Genomic DNA, 23,071 nt, shown 5'->3' with positions numbered 1-23,071 from the left:
AACCCACTACTGCCGTAGAGATATTATAAAGAGATTTATAATGTCTCTATGACTATACTGCTCGTCTATCTTCAGGAGCCGTACCCCGTACCATATAACTTTTTTTCACTTCGCGGGCCCATGTTATAACATGGACTGATGTACAGAAAAATAGTTACATGGTACGGCCCCTGTAGGTCAGTTCAGTAGTTCAGTACGCCATCCGGAACGAGTATTATTTAGCGGTTCTCTCGTTCGCTGTCGCTGAAAATAGTGAAAATGCGATATTCGGATAATTCGATACATCGTTCGATATTTCAGGATACTTTGACCTTCGGAAACGAAAAACGATAAAAACTTGCAAGGGGGACACAATTTTTAGAGTGAAAAAAAAAACATTTTGTTAAGTCCCAATATGATATTAAGTGCTTCTTGATGTAGACTCGTTAGAAATCTATCATGAAGGTATTATAAAATAGAAAGTTTTTTGGTAGTGTTTACTTGTGTTAACGTTACTCTTCAATCTTTTAGGATGTCATACAACAGCTGTTTTACAATAAAAATTTGAAATTTTTAATACCATTTCTAGTTTTTATTGTTGGAGGGTCTATAGGATTGGAACAGTTCACATCCTTAAGGTAATCTATGTGAAGATTTTTAATTTTTGAAGAAGTTGCAAAGAACTAAATTGCATTTGGAAAATGTTTTTAATTGACTTTATCTTATATGCTAGGTCTACTTACGACAAATCATTGTTAATAAGTCAATATTATACTAAAGCACTACATGCATATAAACGTGGATTTAGTATTAATAAAGACACTGTGTTTTATGTACTAAAATTTTAAAGAAATTGTATGATCTTTGAATTTATTTAATAAACTGTAGGTTTTGATGTAACGCAGAGCTCACAATACCTGAAAGTCTAATATACTAGGTGTTTATTTCTTTCAACAATTCTCACCTTTTTTTTGGTTGTCATAATTTATGCTTGCAAGATTTAAATTAAAAAAAATAATTTACACTTTGACATTAGAGAAAACAAGTTATTTTTTGAATTTGTTGTTTTTCTTGGTATCTTTCGACAGTATGTAAGCAGCAGATTTAATTGAACATAAAAAAAAACATCACTCAGTGTTCTGTATAACAATTACGTTAGAAGGTTATGATACAAGGGTAAAAGCATGATGTAAGAACATAGGTAAGGTGTGGCGTTGTGCATCGATTTTGATTGACCAATCAGGAACGCTTCCATCGCGCCGCCATGTCTGTCTGCAATTTCAAAAGCTATTGAAATATAAAGCATGTTAACATCAAGAAACTAGTGAAACAATGTATATTTTTTAATTCTATATTTTCACCCCAGTTGTTTCAGTGACCAAACGTACAGTTCGTAAATATTTACACAGAAAAAACTGACTAAACAGGTAATCATTCATCAATTGACGTACATGTACATTCATACGTATGTCTATATCTATATATGTCACACTTCAAGTTTGATGCAGGGGAAAGGTTTTAGTTTCAACTTTGGCCACTTCGTTTCATTCTATAGGTTCTTTGGCGCTGTAGTACTTAAATCTCCCGCAAATATAGCGTCGAGATGGAAGGCGCAGAACGGCCAGCGTTGGGTTAGGCCAGCGTTGAGTGAGGCGGATTCAATATCGGAACTTTTTCCCTCGATCGTATATATAGCTATTCAATCTAGGAAGAATGTTCCGTCGAGCAGACAGCACAGCGGTGAAGGGGCATTGCCAAAGACACGCGAAGATTCAAAATTGTAATATTAATAACACAAGCGCCTATCACCCAATGACCCAGGGCGCTTACTGGCAACTCAGTTAAATAAATAATTAATTAAATTACAAAACTGCGTATCACCTTATGACCCAAGGCGATGACTGGCAAATCTGTTAAATAAATAATTATTAATAAATAAAACAAGCGCCTATTACTCAGTGACTTTGAGAGCTTACTTGCCTCTCTGTTAAGTGAATAATTATTAAAATGACACAAGCGCTAATCACTTCATGACCCAGAGCGCTTACTGGCCACTCTGTTAAATGAATAATTATTAAAATAACACAAGCGCCAATCACTGCATGACCTGTGGTGCTAACTGGCCCTTCTGTTAAATAAATAATTATTATAATAACACACGCGCCTATCACCTAATGAGCTAGGGCGCTTACTGGCATCTAAATTAAATAAATAATTAATAAAATAACACAACCGCTTATCACCTCATGACCCGAGGCGATTACTGGCAACTCGGTTAAATAAATAATTCTTGATAAGAAACACAAGCGCCTACCGCTCAGTGACTTAGAGCGCTTACTGAACACTCTGTTTAATGAATAATTATTAAAATAACACAAGCGCCTATCACGTCATGACCCGGGGCGATTACTGGCCACTCTGTTAAAAAAATAATTATTATAATAATACAAGCCCCTATCACCCAATGACCTTAGGCGCTTACTGGCCACTCTGTTAGAGAAATAACAATCAAAATAACACAAGCGCCAATCACTGCATGACCTGGGGCGCTAACTGGCCCTTCTGTTAAATTAATAATTTTTCACAACACAAGCGCCTATCACCTAATGACCTGGGGCGCTTACTGGCAACTCAGTTAAATGAATAATTAATTAAATAACACAACTGCGTATCACCTTATGACTCGAGGTGATGACTGGCAAATCTGTTAAATAAAAATTATTAATATGTAAAACAAGCGCCTATTACTCAGTTACTTTGACAGCTTACCCACCTCTCTGTTAAGTAAATAATTATTAAAATGACACAAGCGCTAATCACTTCATGACCCAAAGCGCTGACTGGCCACTGTTAAATGAAGAATTATTAAAATAACACAAGCGCTTATCACGTCATGACACGAGGCGCTAACTGGCCCTTCTGTTATATAAATAATTTTTCATAACACAAGCGCCTATCACCTAATGACCTGGGGCGCTTACTGGCAACTCAGTTAAATAAATAACTAATAAAATAACACAACCGCTTATCACCTTAAGACCCGAGGCGATTACTGGAAACTCTGTTAAATATATAATTATTATAATAACACACGCGCCTATCACCTAATGAGCTGGGGCGCTTTCTGGCAATTCAGTTAAATAAATAATTAATAAAATAACACAACCTCTTATCACCTTATGACCCGAGGCGATTACTGGCAACTCTGTTAAATAAATAATTATTGATAAATAACACAAGCGCCTATCACTCAGTGACTTGAAGCGCTTACTAGCCACTCTGTTGCATGAATAATTATTAAAATAACACAAGTACCTATCTTCTTATGACCCGAGGCGATTACTGGCAACTCTGTTAGATAAATAATTATTTATAAATAATACAAGTGCCTATCACTCAGTGACTTGGAGCACTTACTGGCCACTCTGTTAAGTATAATTATTATATTAGCACACGCGCCTATCATCCAAAGATCTGGAGCGCTTACTATCAAGTCTGTTAAATAAATTATTTTTAATAATACAAGTGCCTATCATCCAATGACCCGGGGCCTATTTGGCCACTCTGTTGAATAAATAATTTTTAATAGCACAAGCGCCAACCTCATAAAACTGGATTATGAGTCTATTTAAAGCCTTACGTTGGAAAAGGTTTCAAGAAAAAAAAAAAAAAAAAACAAAAAAAAAATCAAAATAAGTTCAAAGCAGTAAAATTACCTGATCGAGCTCTGACCAACATAGATTTGATAAAATATTCTAAAATCTTAAAAATCCCACGTTTTCGTGGAGTATTCATGAGAAACAACTTACCTGCTGACGGCCCATAGTTTTCTAAAGCAGCTATGGTGAATCTCGATGATACGAATGGATCTAGAACTCACTGGGTAGCTTATCGAAAATGCAGTAATAATGTTTTATATTTTGACAGTTTTGGAGATCTGCAGCTTCCTATCGACTTAATGTTATATCTAAAAGTTAAAAAGGTGAAATAAAATCATAAGTGTTATCCAAAATTTGACTCTTACAACTGCGGTTATTTGTGCTTAAAGTTTCTTTCAAAACAAATATAACTTTCTTACATCGAGAAAAACCTCTTAATTATACTTTGACAACAATGGAAGAAACATTAACAGTCCATCAAAGCATCGAGACATCTAAGGAAACAGCCAACACGTTAAAAACTATCTTATCAAAACATACAGTTTATAAAAAATCTTGGTCTAAAAATAAGAAACCGTGGTAAAAAATAAGTTTGATACTTTTTGTTGTATATAAAATGGATGAGATTCTAAGTACTCAGTCTCCAGTCACATTTGATGAATCTATTGCGCACTATAAGATAAATGCTTATCAGCCGTATGCATCGTCAATGTATGGTAACAGCGATGAAATTCGTATTTTAATTCAACATCAAGGTTTGTGTCTTTTACCACCCAGAAGTTCTTAATATGTTTCTAGAAGATTGATCAAAGCAGATTAAAATACAGCAGTAACAAATACTGCATTAATAAACAATGCCATTTGCTACTTATTTGAAAAAATAAGAGATGAGATAAATGCTATAGAGGTGGAAAAGTACAATAATGTTGGATTAACAATCCTTATAAAAAATTGGTCATCATTTCGTCCTGATCAAAAATCTACGATAAATGCAGTTTGGCTTGGTGTTTGTGAACAATATAATAATATTACTAATCATAACGGCTACTTTGATATCATGCTCCCACTGAATATCATTTTAAATTTTGCTGAAGACTGTCGTAAGATAGCTGTTAGAGTAAAACATGAGCTTATACTTAGAAGAGCAAGAAACGATATAAATGTCGTGTTGCAAACTACATTTTATGCCAATGCTCCTGATCCCGTGGCCGTAGTAACTTGGGAAGACTCTAAAATAGTATTATTAAAGCTTGAGTGGCTTATACTCCATGTGGTAATGTCAGATTCTCATAAAATTTGTTTATTAAATTATCTGCAAAAAGATAAGCTTATACCTATGAGTTTTCGAACTTGCAAGTTATATAAATATTCACTTTTATCTAGCACATCCAAACATATATAGACAGTTCAAACATCTTATCAGTTAAATAAGCCGGCTTTACATGACCACTTACGTTATTTTAGCTTTCAAAACTAACCCTTAAAATCAGAAAGATGTAAGCGTTAGTGTGTGATCACTGCAACATAAGAAATGTGAAACTCTATTTAAACCCACAATATTATCCTTATAGTAATCTGAATCTTGATATAACGCGTAATCAGTAAGCATTGATATATAATATGTATACTAATTTTCACAATTAATACTACGGCAAAGATCGTGCACCTTCACTAGGCAAACATTACATATTCATATGAATACCTTTAATCGTCCTTAATTGTTCCAAACAAAACGAGTCATTGAAAAATGCTCCAGTTGATGTGAGGCTAAAATTTGAGTCGCATACAAATTTTCCTGCCAATACGTGAGCTTATTGCTTAATTTTGCATGACTATATCGTTCAGTATAGTCCGATGAGTGAGAATGTCAAGAAACTCGTGAAAAGATGTATAAAGTCGATTCAAAGTTTTGCTAGCATCAGTTTATTTTTAACCAATATGGATAAAAGTCAGAGCAACAGCTGGAGTAAAGAAGAAGTAAAAAATAAACGACGACAAAAAGAGTGGAAAAAATTTATGATGAAAAACGAGAAGAAAGACACAAAGGTTGAAAAAACAAAATCTGAAGGAAAATCGTAAGATAAAGACTGTAAAATTGTTTGAAAATTGATGTGTTTAATAAGCTTGACTTCAATCAATATGTCACATAAACCGTGTACGAGTAATTATACAACAAATGTTAAGTATCAAAAAATCTCAACTAAGGATGATGATGATAGAAACAAGAAATCTGAGCTGAAAAATTTCGTCGATTAGTATTCAACCAACAAAGGGTTTTGTCCTAAAAATGAAAGTCATGAAAAATAAAAAAACAATAGATTTAAATATTATAACAGAGGAAGATAAAATATTTCGTGGTCATGTAAGGTTTCAAGAAATCAGGTACTGATTATGTGCTCAAAGAATTGGCTATCCCTCCGCTTAATACTAACAATACAGAAGCACAAGTATTTTTTTTAAAGCATCCTTTATCTGGCAAAAATCACCTCAAAAGTATAAGCATGAAAATTTATACCTTGAACTTTGCTATCGCGGACTAACCTGGAACTCAGAAAAAATTGAGTATACGGAGATATGAATTATTTTACGGGAGAATCTTGAAAATGTTACAAAGGTACATGTTATTGGAGATTTAAAAACAAGTGGCCATGAAATATTTGGCTTTAAGGTTATATATTTGGCCGAAATAACAGACTATCCACCGTTAGAACTCCCAAGATTGGTTACTACTTGCACACATCACATCGGAGCCTACAAATCTATGTGTGCTCTTCGTAATGTGAAGCGAATGAAAAAACTTAACTTTAATATGGAATGGGTTGATATTAATGATGACAACAATAATAGAGAGCTGTAAGAATGCATTGTTTTGTATTGTATTTTAAGAATGAGATGTTTAACAGAGTCATTTTATAAATCATGCTCATTTTATTTTTTTAAATAAACTGATTTTAAAAAATAAGACAAAAAATGTTTAACAACTATTTCTCTACCACTTTACATGCTACATTATCATGCAAAGCCCTCGCTAATACAAAAAAAAATTTTTGTATACATACAACTACCACGTAAATAAGCTGCATACGATTTTGCACATTTAAACAGCCCACGTAAGCTATTGCTGCTGATGACTTACGCTTATTGCACTGCACGCAAACTGAAACTGTGTTGCAGGTCAGCAGGTGTCTCATGCGGCACTACAGGCGATAATGCACATTGCTACTTACCCAGCGCGCGCAAACTCAAGCAGCGCTGCAGGTAACGTTTGCAACCTCAAGCAGCGCACGCACAAAGAGTGTGAGGAAGCCACAACTCCTGATCGCTGATTAGAAAATAATAAAATAAACATTTAATAATAATAATAAATAAAATAAACATTTTACATTTATTCAAGAAAATGGAAAAATTTTCGTCAAAAATTCGTTGCAACTGTACTTACAATCGTAGGACTGCTTTGAAATTCGACGTATTTTATCTTATTTGTGAACACTATGAAGCCGAACAGTTTTCAAGTTGGCAGAAAAATCATAAATAATTGAATAAAATGAACATTTTACATTTATTTGAGAAAAAGAAAAAGTTTCGGTCATAAATTTACTATAACTGCACTCACAGTCATAGGACTACTTTCAAATATAACATATTTTATCTTACGTGCGCATAATAATTAGCCAAACAACTGTCAAGTTGGCAGAAACATTAAAAATAATGGAATTAAATAAACAATGGATGTATTTTAAGAAAAAATTCCTTTTTTTGCGAAAAATCTGATGTAACATTACTCAAGACTTAGGAATGCCTTAAAATTTTATTTTTATTTCATTATGCGTATGTATACTAAGAATCTAAATGATGTTTCAGGCTGCAGAAAAATTATAAATATTGCAAAAATATAAAAAATTGGACGTTTACTGAGGAAAAATACACTTTTTTTTAGAAAAACAGGATTGATTATTTTTACAGACATAGGAGTGCTTTTTAGTTAAATATATGTACATATTCAACTAAAAAGCACTCCTATATCTGTAAAAAAATATATATATGTATATTTTTTTACGTACGTACACTATTAGGCTAAATAATTTCTAAGGTGACATAAAAGTAAATTATTAAGCAAATTACACTATGGACGTTTATAAAGGGAAAATCTAATTTTTTCTTAAAAAAGGAAATTTTACATTACTTTCAGACACACAAATGCTTGAAAATAAAATCTTTTTCTCATTACGTACGGATTCTACTTGGCTAAACAACATTTGAGTTTTCAGAAAAGTTATAAGAATTACACTACGTAAATAATAGACTTTCCTTGAGGAAAATTTTTTTTGTTCTGAAAAATTGACTTCAACTGCACTTACCGACTTGAAAACATTTTGATATATGATGTATTTTACCTGGTTGATGCATTTTACAGCATTATTGTATACTTTTGATGTTGGCAGAAAGGGTAACAATGAAATTAAACAAATAGCTCACAATAATTGCTATGATTCCAACATTATCGACAAGTTAATTAAAAATATACAGTATAAGAAAGCTATAAACAAAATTTTCCCTCAGTCTGCAAGAGAAACTGCACCGTATCATGTAATTACTTACGTAGGCAAATTTTCAGAAAATATTAAACAACACTTGAAGAAGTACAATATAAACATAGCTTTTAAATCAAACAAAACTTTACAAACTATCATCAAAAATAATAAAGATCAGGCGGAAAAAGAAAACAAATCAGGTATTTACGAACTTAGTTGTGGTTCTTGTGATAAGAAATATAAAGGACAGACAGTTAGAGCTTTCAAGTTCAGACTCAAGGAACACGAAAATGTCTACGAAAAACAACTAGATACTTCTAGTTATGCCAATCACATTCTTAAATGTAATCATATTTACAATAACAATTTTAAGATTTTACACACATGTAACAAAAGAACTCTTTAACGAACGTTTGTCATACGAAAGTATCAGCTTACTTACCACTGGATGTATACAACACGGCTCTATCATATTTACAATATTTACATATTTGTCTGTGATAATATTCGTTTATTTTGTATATTACTTTTTTTTATTTATTGCATGATATAGTTTTTCCTAAAGGTTTGAATTTGTCGGGTAAAATTAAGGGTACGACGGAGAAAATTCTAACGTACTTTAAAAATAATACATTCGCAATAGCTATCCTTATCTTACTCATATCATCTTCACAAAAAGGAATCGATGAGAATGAAGCTACATTAGTAGCCCATGTGCATACATACACATCACAGTTTTCTCCAGTATTGCCCATCCTATTTTTTTACCTTGTAATGTCATTTGAAGAGTACATTTTTCACTCATTCCAGGGAAATTCTTATTCTTTCAAGCTGCCAATAAGTGCACAAAAGCCATTTATAATTTATAACTTTAACTCTCCATGAAGAGAGTCAAAGTTAACTATAACTTTTAAGGGTAAAATCTCTACTAACAGGGTCCAATGATTAGAGCTGTTAATTGGAATAATCCAAATTACTTCATTCAGAATGTTTTGCAACTAAGCCTACTTTATGAAACTCTCACTTATGTAATTAAAAATCAGAATTTTTTCAAAAAATAATTAATCAAAGCATTGGATTGATATTTCTTCATTTTTGAAATATTAGGCAAAAGGCTGAAAAATCCATTTATCACTCCATCGTCTAGGTATTGAATACTATCTTTGTATGAATCCAATGTTGCAAAACTGTGAGTATCAATCATGTATTCATTTATATCCACGGTTAAGTTGAGAAAGCCATTGGGATATTCAGTAAATTAAAATAGATTATTCGAACCACATGATAAAAATTATTAAGCTTAGTTTCGTTCTTTATCTTATCATCTGGCAGTAAATTATTTATCGCTGGTTTTTTAGGAGGTCATCAGTAACGGAACTGCATTTGTGTCGAAATTATCTTCACTTATTGTTACTACAGATTTCTTCAAGTACTTTTTTTCTCCAACTCTTTGATTGCACGTTTAGTTTTTTTTATTCTATTTTCCATGTCGCTCATTACTTTTTCTATGGTTTCAATTTTTTCGTTTTTTATGTATAAATTTAGATTGAGTCTAATAACGATTAGGACATTTTTTAATTTTTCTTTTCTTTTGCCAAATTCCAACTTCTAATGTTTTTTTTTTTTTTTGTTTCCGTTTAATAACTATTTTTGCTTAGAGTTTTGTAGAATCTTCCTCACAATGTGTCCTTTTTTTATTTTTTTGGTGCGAAGTTTGTCAGGGATACCGTCTCTATTGTATTTTTCCGTGAATTACTTTTTCAACTTTTTTAATTATGTGTGGGATTGAAATGTTCTCTTCTTTGTCTAATATCTGTTCTTTCAATAACTTAAATCCATTTTTAGCAGTAGCATTTCTATCTCTCGCTAATCCAAAGCGTGAAATGCCAAATGTCGACCAAAGTGAAAAGTACACTAATGAAAATTTGATAACGTAAGTCATTAACTCTTCACAATAAAATTTGTTCATTTGAGATTCTATTGAAATTTAGCTAGTACTTCGTGCTGACGTTTGAAAATAATTTGTAGTATAGTGACAACAGTTTAACTAAGATACTACCTCGTTTATCAGAATCATTGTATTTGTCATCCTCTATACATAAATGCACGTCAAATTCTTCTGTTACATTTATTTCGACAACACAACTCGAAAGTAATCCCTTAAGGCCACTGTCCTTGCATACATTTCCAAATTTTTCGAAAAATAGCTCTGCATCTGAATAACTCGAGCAATGCATCAGACAACTTAGCAAATAACTTGCAATTTGTCGTTCTGCAGTTCGATTTTTGTTGGGAAAGCACTTTTTTAGTTTTTTTCTTATATTTGAAATAAGGTTTGAAGAGCACGTGTGTATGATTGTCAAATTAGGGTTGATTTTTTTGTGTATCTCTGTGTTGCGGTACAAAAAGTTCATGTACTCACACAGACTAATATTATTAAAAGTGTAGTACGAAGCTTTTAATAGTACCACGGAAAAATCTGTTTTAATTTTATCGATTTTCCGAGCAGTTATTTTTTTGGCGTTATCGGAAAAAAATTGCAAATAAAAAAAAATTGCCGTTTCTGTATACATTGCTGAAAAAGCCTCAGCTATCTCAAGTGGTGTAATATTTTTATTGCCAGATAAAAATAGAGCGTAATAATAAATGGTGATGTTTTCTTTGACGTAACTTGGTTTAGCTGCAATACTGCATGTTGAATTTAAGTATAAGAAAGTTTGATCCACACTTTGAAAAAAATGCAATTGTTTTTTAGTAAACAATATAATAAATACGCTTTTGATGGCGTGAAACTGAATACACCCTTCAATTTTATCTCCGTACGATTCATAATAATGTTTCTCTAATTTTTCCATATAATAATAACAACTTTTGTCAAGATTATCTTCAGCGCTACTCTCACTTTTTATTTTTTTAAGGACTGTTGAGCTCAGTACGTCATTCAAATTCCCTTGAGCTAAGATTTTTTTCTGGGACAACTTGTATTTTTGACTATTTGACAAAAGCCATAGATTTTTTGTCGAGTTGGTTTGACAGTTCGGTTCTGTCCATGCGTCTCATTTTTTTCTGGGTCATGATTAATATTTTTGAAAGTAAATACGTTGACGATTACATCAGTAAATGGAGCACGTACGGGCTCTGTGATTATAAATTTGTATGACGTACACGTAGAGTACTTACATGTGGCCAATACCCAGAAATATAATTCGTTTCTTCTTTTTCTTTAGTATGCAACCAACTATCTTTCATCAACAAAATACAATATTAATAATTTGAAAAAAAATATTTTTTTTTAATGAATCACACCACTTTCGTTTTTTTTTTTTTTTTTTTTTTTTATTTTATTTTATTTTTATTTTTATTTTTTTTTTTATACCGGGTTAACGTGACAGCTCTTAGGCAAAGTCGCCGGGGCCACCTGCTCACCACCTATGTGTGGGGGTGTATTGCCGCACCCATTTTCCAACCTTTTTACTGATGTTATACCGAACCCATAGGCACGGTGCGAGTATCTCCGTTCAAACGCTTTGCTAGTTAAGCTAATAGTGTAATAGAAATACCAGATTGGCCAAAGAATGAGAAATACTACACCAATAAAATTATTGTCGTATAGATAGACGATAAAGTAACAAATATCCGTCTCTAGCAACTTCTGAAAATTGTTGATAAGATGTTTAAAAAATCCACAAAAGTTAAAAATCATTTTTTTTTTAAATTACTAAAAGACTTGAGACTGTGTGAAAAATGTTTTGAATAAAAAAGAGACCTTGTAAAAAGACCTCCAAAACCCCGTAAAAATTTCTAAAATCAATTAATTTAATCATCAACAAAGTTGAGAAAACCATCAAAATATGCTTTTTTCGATTGTTAAAAACTAATAATTTCTGAAACTATGCAATTTAAAAATTAGTGCTGATTGTGCATCTCAACGATGTCAATAAACCTTTTAAATTTCAAATCGTTTGGTTCAATAGTTTTTGCGAAGAGCCATTTATTTACTAAAAAGGTGCTCTCGGAAAAGCGCTGTCAATTTTTTAAAACAATTTTTTAGTAATACATCCAACGGGATTCTCTATTTATAAGCCTCTAATATCATGTATGTGTTAAACTTAATTTTTTTTACCGGGTGTTAAAAGTGGCCGTTAGGGTTGGGCGACGAATATGTACTTATCTACCACTGCTTTAAGTCAATTCAGTGGCTTAAGAGATATGCAGTACACGTATTTGCAAATCTCGGATCGAACCTAATCAGTCGTCACACAGTCCGTCTTATATACTTTACGTCGCTTTCTTACTTGCGATTTTCGCTAAAGACTAGTGGTCGCCACCTGGCGAGCGATAGGTGGTACTATCAAGTACTAAGTTGGAAGTCGGAGCTGCGCGCGAAATTTCAAAATTCAAATTTATGTAGAAACGATCTAATTTAAGAAAAATGATTGTTTTAATAGCCGTTTCCTTTATTCCTGGATGTCCCGCGTAGTGAGTGTTGTGGAACTCATAGAGCACTCGGGGTACCATGCTTTGGGGTACACAGACCTTCCAACTTGAGTCCTTCCTTGGTCGCTGCCATATCAAGTCGTCGACGAGTCCATGACAAGCCAAAAACTGGGTATCTGATGGTGAGAGAGTTGGGCTCTCTGCTGCTTGGATGCTATTGTGACCAAGTTCGAGACAATACGGGTCCTGGAGCTGTGCATCTTTAATTTCATTCAGTAATGAAGATGTTTCGACCACGCAACAGACAGGTATAGTTGGTGTTTCCCGAGAATTTGTTGGAGGCAGTATCCGGTCCACATCGTCTTGGTTATCCGGCTCCTCTTCCACCGTATTCCGTGAAAGGAAGTCCGCCAGCTGGTTTTCTCGACCCGGACAGTGTTCGATGATGGGATTGTACTCCTGGAGTAGAATAGACCATCGCTTCAATTTATCTTGAGTTTCCTTAGCCGTGCGTAGCCAAGTGAGGCCCTTGTTATCCGTTCGCTAGGTAAATGATCGATCCTCCAGAAAGGGTCGATATTTCTTAATAGCCCAAACCATCGCTAAGCACTCTTGCTCATTGCTATGATATTTTGCTTCACATGGATTGAACTTGGCGCTAGCATAACTGATGATACTACGCTGTCCATCAGGTCTGATCTAATATAAGACGGCTCCCATTCCACGAGCGCTAGCGTTCGTCTGCAAGACATATGGCCAACCCTCATGTGGTCGAGCCAATTGTAGAGGTTTCGAGAGTTCTTTTTTGAGCCGCTCCATGGCTTCTTGAGCTTCTGGTGTCCATTTGTATGGCCGTTTTTTGCTAATGAGGTCAGAGAGAGGCGCTGTTATTTCGGAATAACGAGGCACGTATTCCCGGAGCCATCCACTTGTGCCAAGGAAGAACTGCAGCTGTTTTCGAGTTTTTGGTACTGGTAAACTGCATAGCTTCTCGACATGCTCGGGTAAGGCTTTGTTCCCCTCGGTGGTGACTTGATGTCCTAGGTATGTTAACTCCGACACCCCGAAGACACATTTTCCGATGGCTACTGTGAGTCCGTGGATTTGCAACCTCTTTAAGACAAGAGCGATATGTCTGAGGTGTTCTTCTTGTGTGTTGGAGTAGACGATGATATCGTCCGGGTAGATAAGACAGAACTTCCCCAGGTATTCGGTAAGGACTTCCTGACTCATTAGCTTTTGGAAGGTTCCAGGTGTTCCTTTCAGCCCGAATGGCACAACTCGGAATTGGTAGCAAATACCGGTGTGTGTGAAGAAAGCTGTGTATTGCATAGACTCGGGTGCCATTGCTATTTGCCAGTAGCCGCTTTTGAGATCCAACTTCGAGAATCAAATAGCTCCACCTACGTCCTTTACGGCGTGATGTATGTGGGGTACCCGTTGAGAGGTGTCTTCGGTAATCGAATTCAGCCGACTATAATCCACACAGAATCGCATGGTGCCATCTTTTTTGGGTGTCAAGACGACAGGGGAGCTATATGATGAAAAGGATGGCTTGATCATGCCACCAGCTAGCATCTCTTGAACTTGCTCCTCGATGAGTTCCCTGCGCTTGTCTCAGCAAGGATATGGTGCTAACCGGAAAGGTTGGTGTGGTCTAACCTGGAACCTGATCTAAGTTTAGAGCTGTTTGATGATTCTTCCGAGATGGGCGTGACACAAATGGGATAGTTATTCGTAGGCTACTTCCGAAGTATAGCACTCCCCTCGTCAAATCCAAGATAGATTTCTCCGTGTACAGTGTTGTTAGACCCAGGACCATTTGATGTCGTAGGTCTGGTGCTACGAGGAAGCTAAATTTGAATGACTTTCCCTGAATCCGTAGGTCAAGACAAACACTGCTGGAGGTCGTGAGAGTTGCATTACCACAGGCCAAGTCACACTGTTTAGTATAGGGTGTGATCTTCTCCTGTCCCGAAAGTAGTGAGGGATGTACAAAATTGTCGGTAGATGCTTGGTCGACCAGAGCAGCTATTTCTCGCTGACCCAGTCCTACCATAATTTTATGTAGTGGTTGGCGGGGCATGCTGGTGACATTTATTGCCGGCGTCCCTCCGGAGCGCCTGTTGCCGGCTCCCCTGACACTCCAGTTTCGTTTCCCGGGCGAGTTGAGGCTCGAGAAATTTGAATGGGGCAGTCCTTGTGAAGGTGGTAATCGGGACAGAAGTGAAACTTGGGTGGCCAAGTGTTTGGGTTGGCTCCAGTAGAGGTAGTCACTGGGGTTTGCCTGGCGTCCGTACCAGACTTCTTGCCCCGTGTCTTCGTGAGGTCTTCTTTCAACTGGACTGCCATAGTGAGAAGATCCGTGTAGGTCTTGAATGTATGGCTTCGGAGAAACTGATGAATAGATAGACGAATGAGCTCGACGACCGTGGTGATTATTACTTCTTCCTCGGCTGCAGGACTGATTCTTTTAAACAGAAGGTACTTCTCCTTCAGAAATGCTGCTACTGGTTCCTTCTCGGTTTGATGTTTGGAACATAGCTCGGAATGTAGTTTTCCCTTGATCGCCGGACTGTCGAAGCGTGCCCGAAGGAGCTCCCCAAATTGTTTAAAGGTGAAAGACAGATATTTATAAACCTGCCACCATTTTTCGGCGTCGTCACAAAGCCCCTTTGTTGCTACCAAAGTCTGTTGAGTATCCAGGGTGCGATAAGCTTTAAAATAGAGTTCACATTGAGAGAGAAAGACCTCCGAGTCTTCATGGTTGCAAGCTCCATATGTAGGTAGCTCGGGTAACTGCTCCTGAGCCCTTTGCAGAAGTTTAGCTAGTAGCTCCTCGAGGCCGGTAGTGTCTGTAGCAGGCATTGTATCGTGTGTTTTTTTTTCTTTGTTTTTTTTCTTTTCGAGCGCCACTAGGTGTTTCTTCCCACCTAGAAGGAGTTTTGCTTGATAGCGAGTTAGGCATTTATCAGTCGGCGGCGCTGTTAGACTTGGTGACTCGTGAGCACACTGCTCGTGGGTACCCCCCAGCAGCAGCTGAGAGTTTTTGAGAGATGGCCCCACGTCGAGTGCCAAATTGTTAAAGATTGTCGTTGGGGTTGGGCGACTTTGAGTGGGGAAGTACGGTTTGAAGAGATCAGAGTCACTCTCGAGTGACTCGAGCCGTCCCTTTAAGTCGAACAACGATGGTGGCATTGCTTCCGATGTTGTTGGCGTTGTGGCTCCGTTTGATTTATTGGAGTCAAACTCATCTGTGAGATGCGATGATTGGGCGGTAATTCGTAAAGGCCTCGACGAGTTAGTCACCAGGTTGACTAGTGTGTGTCTAGTTTTTTTTTTTTTTTTTGGTATTTATTTATTTACTACATTATTACAAGACACCATCTCTCCCACCCTCGCCGGGGTCTCTTGGACTCGTCTCGGTGATATTTTCGATGTCGAGAAGTCTCGGGATCTTGAAGTGGGGGTAATACCTGGACTATACTCCGAATGAGTGGCTTGGGAGCCTCCAACACCTCTGGGCTCGTAGCTGGAGAGGTTGTAGTAGGTGGAGGCGGCCGTCGGGGGGCAAAGGTACTTGGTTTTTAGGGGGGTGGTCCGTACCCTCTGAGTGGGATCACTTATAGTGGGACCAGTGGAAGGTTGGGTTATACCTTCGAAAAAATCTTCAGGGAATTGGATAGCCACGTCTCGAGTAGCCTTCCTTGGTCGGAATTCTATGAAGGTGACTACCGCGTACCCATGGGTGATACATTCATCTATCTTTTGGCCTGGGGTCAACTGTCTCCACTCGTGAGTTGAAGGTGGCGAGGTCATGAGCACCCAGATCCCAAGATAGGACTAGGAAAGGTTCAAGAAAATGTAGACAAGAGTCTTATATTAGTACAGTGATATTTATTGAATATGTACTTATCTACCACTGCTTTAAGTCAATTCAGTGGCTTAAGAGATATGCAGTACACGTATTTGCAAATCTCGGATCGAACCTAATCAGTCGTCACACAGTCCGTCTTATATACTTTACGTCGCTTTCTTACTTGCGATTTTCGCTAAAGACTAGTGGTCGCCACCTGGCGAGCGATAGGTGGTACCATCAAGTACTAAGTTGGAAGTCGGAGCTGCGCGCGAAATTTTAAAATTCAAATTTATGTAGAAAAAATCTAATTCAAGAAAAATGATTATTTTAATATACAATAATTAATAAAATAATGCCCTGGATGGTAACACGGGTTACCGTGACAGCCTACTGGCCTAGTCCTCGGAGCCACCTACTCGCCGCCTATGTGTAGGGGTGTATTGCCACACCCATTTCCAACCCTTTTTACTGATATTATACCTGAATCCATGGGCACAGTGTGAGTATCTCCGGTGGAACACCTTGCCAGTTAAGCTGACACTCTCTGCACCAATGGTGCATCGGGTTTACTCGCCACTGTGTAGCCTTTTCCCGAGTAGGACTCCATATTCCAGGAAGTCTACTCCTCGCAGGTTAAGCCAACGCTCTCTGCCGAAGCATCGGATCCGCTAATCCCTGCCTATAGCCCGAACACTCTTTCGCATTCATCCAGGCCCGAAGACCTGTGGGGCAAGAAAAACCCTGGAATTACTTTAAAGGAAAATTCCATGAAAAACCCGCTTCGAAACAGCTGGGGTTACATAGGAACTTTTCCCGATGAAAACAGTTTTTGAAAAATTTTGCATTCACCGGGAATCGAACCTACGACCCCTAGAACAGCGTTGTATCAGTATCGAGCGCGCATACCACTGAGCCAACGTCGCTCCTCACATCACCCTTGTTTTAACCTTTTATTCTCTTTATCAGGGGAAAATTTCTCCCAAAATTATTTTGACAGCGAAAACGGTGACTGCTCGATCCAATTGTCATGTTCCGGTTGACTTTTTGATTGTGTATATTTATCAGCTTTATCAGCTCCTTTACTAATATTATTATTTTTTCTGTTTCCAAATTTTCCTGATTAATGTGTAACGACGAAATATATATGAACTTGGAGAAGGTCAACGAGTCATTAGCATTAGCGGAAATATCGGTTTTATCCGAAGTTGATGCACCAGTTGCTTAACGTGAGGTATTTTCAAATCCCATTAAATTCTTTATTGAATCTACGAATAAAGTGGCTTATCAACAACGTTCAGAATAATACGCTATATTAATGCAGGAAAAAATCCTCTTGCTGGAAATTTTAGCTAAAAAATTAATGTGCAGAAAACTAAGATACAAAGTTGCTTGTTGTTTGAACCAGGTATCCCTCCAAAATCGATAAATGTTACGTTTTTTAAGTGAAACTTCCTATGTTAGGCCGTGAACAGCCGCGTGAGGGGAAATGCGTTACGAAAAAACGTACCCACACACATACATTATAGGTATGTGGTATGTATGTTTCTACGCTAAGACTAAACCGATGCGCTTACTCAAGCTGAGGTATAGGTATGAAGAAAAGATAAGGGAAGATAAAAACAGTTATACATTTTTTCTTTTTTATATTATAGTGCTTTACGTCTGGCTCGTATAAAGGGCACTACTCTGAGCACTTAGCACCTGGAAGAAGGAAGTGGAGAAGGGATGGGAGGCCTCTCATTACTGGGAGGGGGTAAGGAGAAATTAGGCAATTTTGATGCAAGAAGGTTGCCTAACACATGTAAAAATTCACAGCGGTACTTGTCCGAAAAAGTCGCCAAAAATAATTATTGAGGTGCAAAAATATATGTTACATGGATTCATAAAAACAATCATTATTATTCTAAAAATAATAAAAGTCATACCTCAAAGGCATACATCCCTCATATTCTACCTATAAATGAACTTATTTTCTATTCTCTATTATGTATTATAAAAAAATTGTCACGTGACCAAAACCCATATTCTTCATATTAATGTTAAGATTAGTAGAAACAAGTTTTTAAATTTTAATTTTAATTTATAAATAATCGTAGAAAACGATATTGAATGACGAATTACAACCTTATAATGGAAAATAGCTATACGTCCAGTGCGCTCTGGTGAGAGGAGACGCAAGCAGACGCTCACTTCGCCTAAGGTGTTCTCAACTCACTGCGAGGCGCCACCGCTCGTTAACAGGCTGACTACCAGCACCGCCAGCTCAGCTGGCAACAACGCCGTCCTGTCTCAGTCTGGCTTCAGCTCGCATGGCGGCAGCAGCATTTTATCTTGACTTACTTTTGTGTATTTCCTTTTTGTCAAGTATTTATTTTGCGAGATTGTACGTTAGTACCTGAGGCTAATTGGATTAATAAAGACCAAGAAGTCTTCTATGAGCGTCGCGCCTTATTTACTACACCCTGCGCTACCGTCATCTTCCTTGTATCACGCGCGCCCGCAGACTCCATCTCCAAAAGTATATATGTGTTTTATGCACGCGCGTACTCGAATACGTTGTAATAATAAAATGTTTACTATTTTGATACCGGATTCTTAAAGACCTATTTAGATTAGGTATAATCTAATTTTCTCAGTTTCTGTTATATCGAGTTTAATAACATTTGAGTCAGAAGTCTCACTTCTGCCGGGGGTCCTGAGACCCTCATCTGGTTTTTTTTATACGTGACATCTGCATATTTTAATTACACCTTTTTTTTTTTGGTTGAAATCAGAACGTCCTCCGAATTTTTAGGAGTAGAACTACATTTTTATATAATGCTGGTATCTAAAACTATAACATTTGTTGATGCCAGAGAAATATCTAACTAAGAAAAAATGTTAGTGTAGTCACGTAATACGTATGTATTGTCAATATAATTTTCTTAAAAATCAGTAAAAATCGATACAGTTTCCAAATCTTTCCGATAAAAACAGAATTTTTGTTTGTTGCTGATATTCGTAGAATGAGTTTAAAAGCCTTATACGTACTTATCACGGATATATTCGTATGAAAAATTGATCAAAATCGATGACGCTAAGGTTCCGAACATTCAAATTAAACGAAATTTGGAACTTCGAAATTCAGAGTTGTAATAAAGAAAAAGCATGCTAGAAAGTCAGTAATAATTAATTACACTTATAATAACAATGAAGCACCTTGTTATGCGTAAAAACAAAAACAAAAATTCGCAAAAAAAATCCTCAGGTTCGGAAGTAAGAACTTATCTAGAAAATTAAAAAATTCGGATATCCCTCTGGAATCAACTTAAATCTTACGTAGAAGCATGGGTAAACAATCAAAAGTCAATTCGTTAGTTTCAATTGGGAGGGCGTACTGTTTTAAACCGATTTTCTCATTAAAATCGAAAAAAATTTTGAAATATCTGTAGGGTGTCCTCCCAATGTATTCTCACAATTTGACTTTTAATTGCTTACGAATGCATTTATGTAAGATATAATTCGATTCCAGACGGATGATCTGTTTTTTTTTGTTTTTTTTTTCAACAGGTTCGAATGCCTAAATATTTAATTTTTTTTTTGATTTTACATCAAAAATGGGTCAAAATTGATACGTTCTCCTAATATACAAGCGAGTAGTCGATCTGACGCTTAGGACGTGTTTAACGTAACTTGTCTATCAGAACTTGAACGCGAAAAAAACGCAATCATTTTCTCTTTTAGCTCGCTAAGGCTTGGTTGTTCTAACTTTTGTTCTCTACATACTTTTTTTTTTTATAAATTTTTTCACTGTACAGTTTCCTTAGAATTATAGGTAAACAACAAAATTTGTCTTGGTAAATTTCGTACCAAGTTTAATGGGTGTAATTAAGTTGCACTAAAGTTTTAACAAATGCATTCACATTTTGATATATTTTTGCGCAGAATAAACAAATAGCTGTAACTCTGTGTTCAGTGGATACAAACACTTTTTTAAAAACATTTGTACGCAAATCATAGCTACGTGCACTTACCAATAGCTCTCAACAATGAAAAAATGAAGAAGAAAAAAATAACACGTGCAAATAATTACTGTCTGATAAACTACGTACGTAACTCGAAGCCGATAAAACACCACCTAAGTCGTTACGACCATTCCCGACGATTACGATACAATACTGTGATTAAAATCCTAATTTTCGGAGTTTTCTGTACATTGAAATAAATCCCTGTCACGTCATGTTTTAGTGTGTTGATTTCTTGTAGATGCTTAGAATATAAACTTGTACAATATGCAGTCGTTAGAAGTAGAAGTGTATTACTGTGTCATTACTTCCATAATATACACTGTAAACCTTTTTCCTGCAGAAACAAAACTTTAAAAAAAGATGCTCTCATTGCGATTCGAATCTCTACTTTAAAATTGCTAGCCAATGACCTTATCGACCCCACTACCAACCATCGTGTATAACAGATCAACAAAACCTTTGTGTTACCACCATAAAAGTAATTAACAAATAAAAATTATGTGTCAATTTTCAGTCTAAGTACACCCACGGTTATAAATTAATAATAAACAATAGAATACATCGAAAAATATACATTACTAAATATTTAAATATAAAATTTTTCCCCATGCCTCAAAGATAAAGTGCAGCTGTAAGTGACAAGTAAATCAAGTATTGCATCGATTCTACGACGCATAAAAATTAAAAGTGATCTTTGAGTGAACTTCTGTATCAACCAATTTGAACAATTGACTATGCATCAAATAATGCTATTTACAACATTTTCAGACGTCTAAAAAATATAGGATTTTGCTGTTGCTGCCAACTTAAGAGATATATAACGTAGTAGTATGTATTAGCGAGAAAAATGTTTATTAAATTTCAGACTGTTGCTATTTTTAATGAATGATTAGGCCGAACTCTTGTCAGATTTTGCTTTAAAATACTACATTTGTCTGCAGTAAACGTAGTTAGTGTAATTATTTAGATTTTTTTAACGATTGTCTTAACCAAACTATTATTTAAAGTTGTTGCACTCTAAAAGATAAAGTGCGTCAACTTCAAATGTATTTTTATTTCTGAAGGCAGAGTTGAAACAAACTTTTCAATAATAATATTAAATATCTTTTCATAAACTTCCATTGAGTATCTAATGTTATTATTTAAAATTTTTCAGCCAACTTGACAGTCATTTAACTTTTATAATATGCACAAGTAGGATCAAGTATACTATATTTCAAAGCAGTCCTATATGTATAAGTACAGTGACAGAAGAATTTTTACGGATTCTTTCTCCTTTATTGAATAAACGTAAAATGTTTATTTCATTCCATTATTTATAATTTTTTTTCCCACTTGAAAACTGTTTGGCCTTATAGTATGCACAAGTAAGATAAAATATGTTGCGTAATCTCTAAATATTTTAATTCCTTTTTTTTCCTAATAACCATTGGTCATTAGGATTCGATCGTCTGTCCAAGTAGGTAATAATTATAGTGCGCATCGATCATCTAAAACACCCTATTAGCTTTTATCGAGTTTAATGAAAAGATCTCGTCCAAAAAGAGATCATCATCATTGAAGCTTTTAATAATTTTACTTCTGGTTTTTTGTTTTTTTTATTATAAATGTCAACTATTACTAATAATATTTATAGTACAGTAATCGAACAAAAAAATTTTAATTATATTGCTTAATAATCAATTTAGCACACATCAATATCTCGAATGCACTCTGTCTTGGTGTCTAATTTCGATCTTTGATAATTCGTAATTGCGTTTGAGGTTTGATATCACATTATCTGATGCCCAACGTCGATATACTGAATATACTCATGATGTAAGAACATAAGGTGTGGCGTGGCGCATTCATTTCGATTGATCAATTAGGAACGCTTCCATCATTTCTATTTTAGTTACTGTAGTTACCTAACGCATAATTTGGTATTACTACTAGGCAGAAGGTATTGTCAATGCTTATAAAAAAAATAATGGTAATACAAATGAAAAACAAATAAAAACATATAATTTAAATAAAATCAAAGAAACACTTATAAAGTATAAAACTTCCAAACCCATACAAATAAAAAATAAAAATGATATAAAATGGTGTATGAATTTATAAAAAAATGTGAAAAGTATTTGTTGTAGTAGCCATAATCGTATAATCATACATATATAACAGTTTGTCACAACTTACTACCAGAGAAAAAAATTAAAATAATGAAAAATATTTTGTTATACAAGAAATATGTCTTATTTGCCTTGATATCTCTGACATTTGTACTTTAATCATTAAGATGTATCAGGTACACATTTTGCGAAATTTTTACAACTAATTGTATATATGTAATAAAATAATTTCCGATTCTTTTACATCCACATCTGAACTTGAGATAGAAATCTCCTCAACTTTTTTCATCGATTTATTCAATCAATTTATTGCACGACATGCATCGTCATTCGTGCACTTCAGCTCATTACTGTACAGAGGCTCTCTGTACTTAAAATGATTTAAGTAATGTACAAAATGCTCTTTGATTGCCCTCTTTCCCTTCAGAGTTAAAACACGAGTCTCAATAGTCTTAAAATTTTTTTTAATACATCGACTAGTGAGATT

The 23,071-nt window shown here is 35.4% G+C and overlaps 1 protein-coding gene across 1 annotated transcript in view; it reads left to right on the top strand.

Moving 5' to 3' along the window:
• The first annotated feature begins 300 nt into the window (after positions 1 to 300).
• l(3)neo43 (cytochrome c oxidase assembly protein COX16 homolog l(3)neo43) overlaps positions 301 to 23,071 on the top strand; it is a 123,052-nt gene continuing 100,281 nt past the window's right edge. The window contains exons 1-2 of the mRNA XM_014349248.2: positions 301 to 444; positions 511 to 617. Of these exons, the coding sequence (XP_014204734.2) occupies positions 439 to 444; positions 511 to 617 (113 nt within the window). The 5' untranslated portion in view covers positions 301 to 438. The remainder of the gene's footprint in view (positions 445 to 510; positions 618 to 23,071) is intronic.

The sequence above is a fragment of the Copidosoma floridanum genome, unplaced genomic scaffold (genome assembly GCF_036245765.1).
Source record: "Copidosoma floridanum isolate Cflo_tuat_1 unplaced genomic scaffold, Cflo_Japanese_pri ptg000027l, whole genome shotgun sequence".
Lineage (NCBI taxonomy): Eukaryota > Metazoa > Arthropoda > Insecta > Hymenoptera > Encyrtidae > Copidosoma > Copidosoma floridanum.
This window is presented reverse-complemented; position numbering and strand designations above follow the sequence as displayed.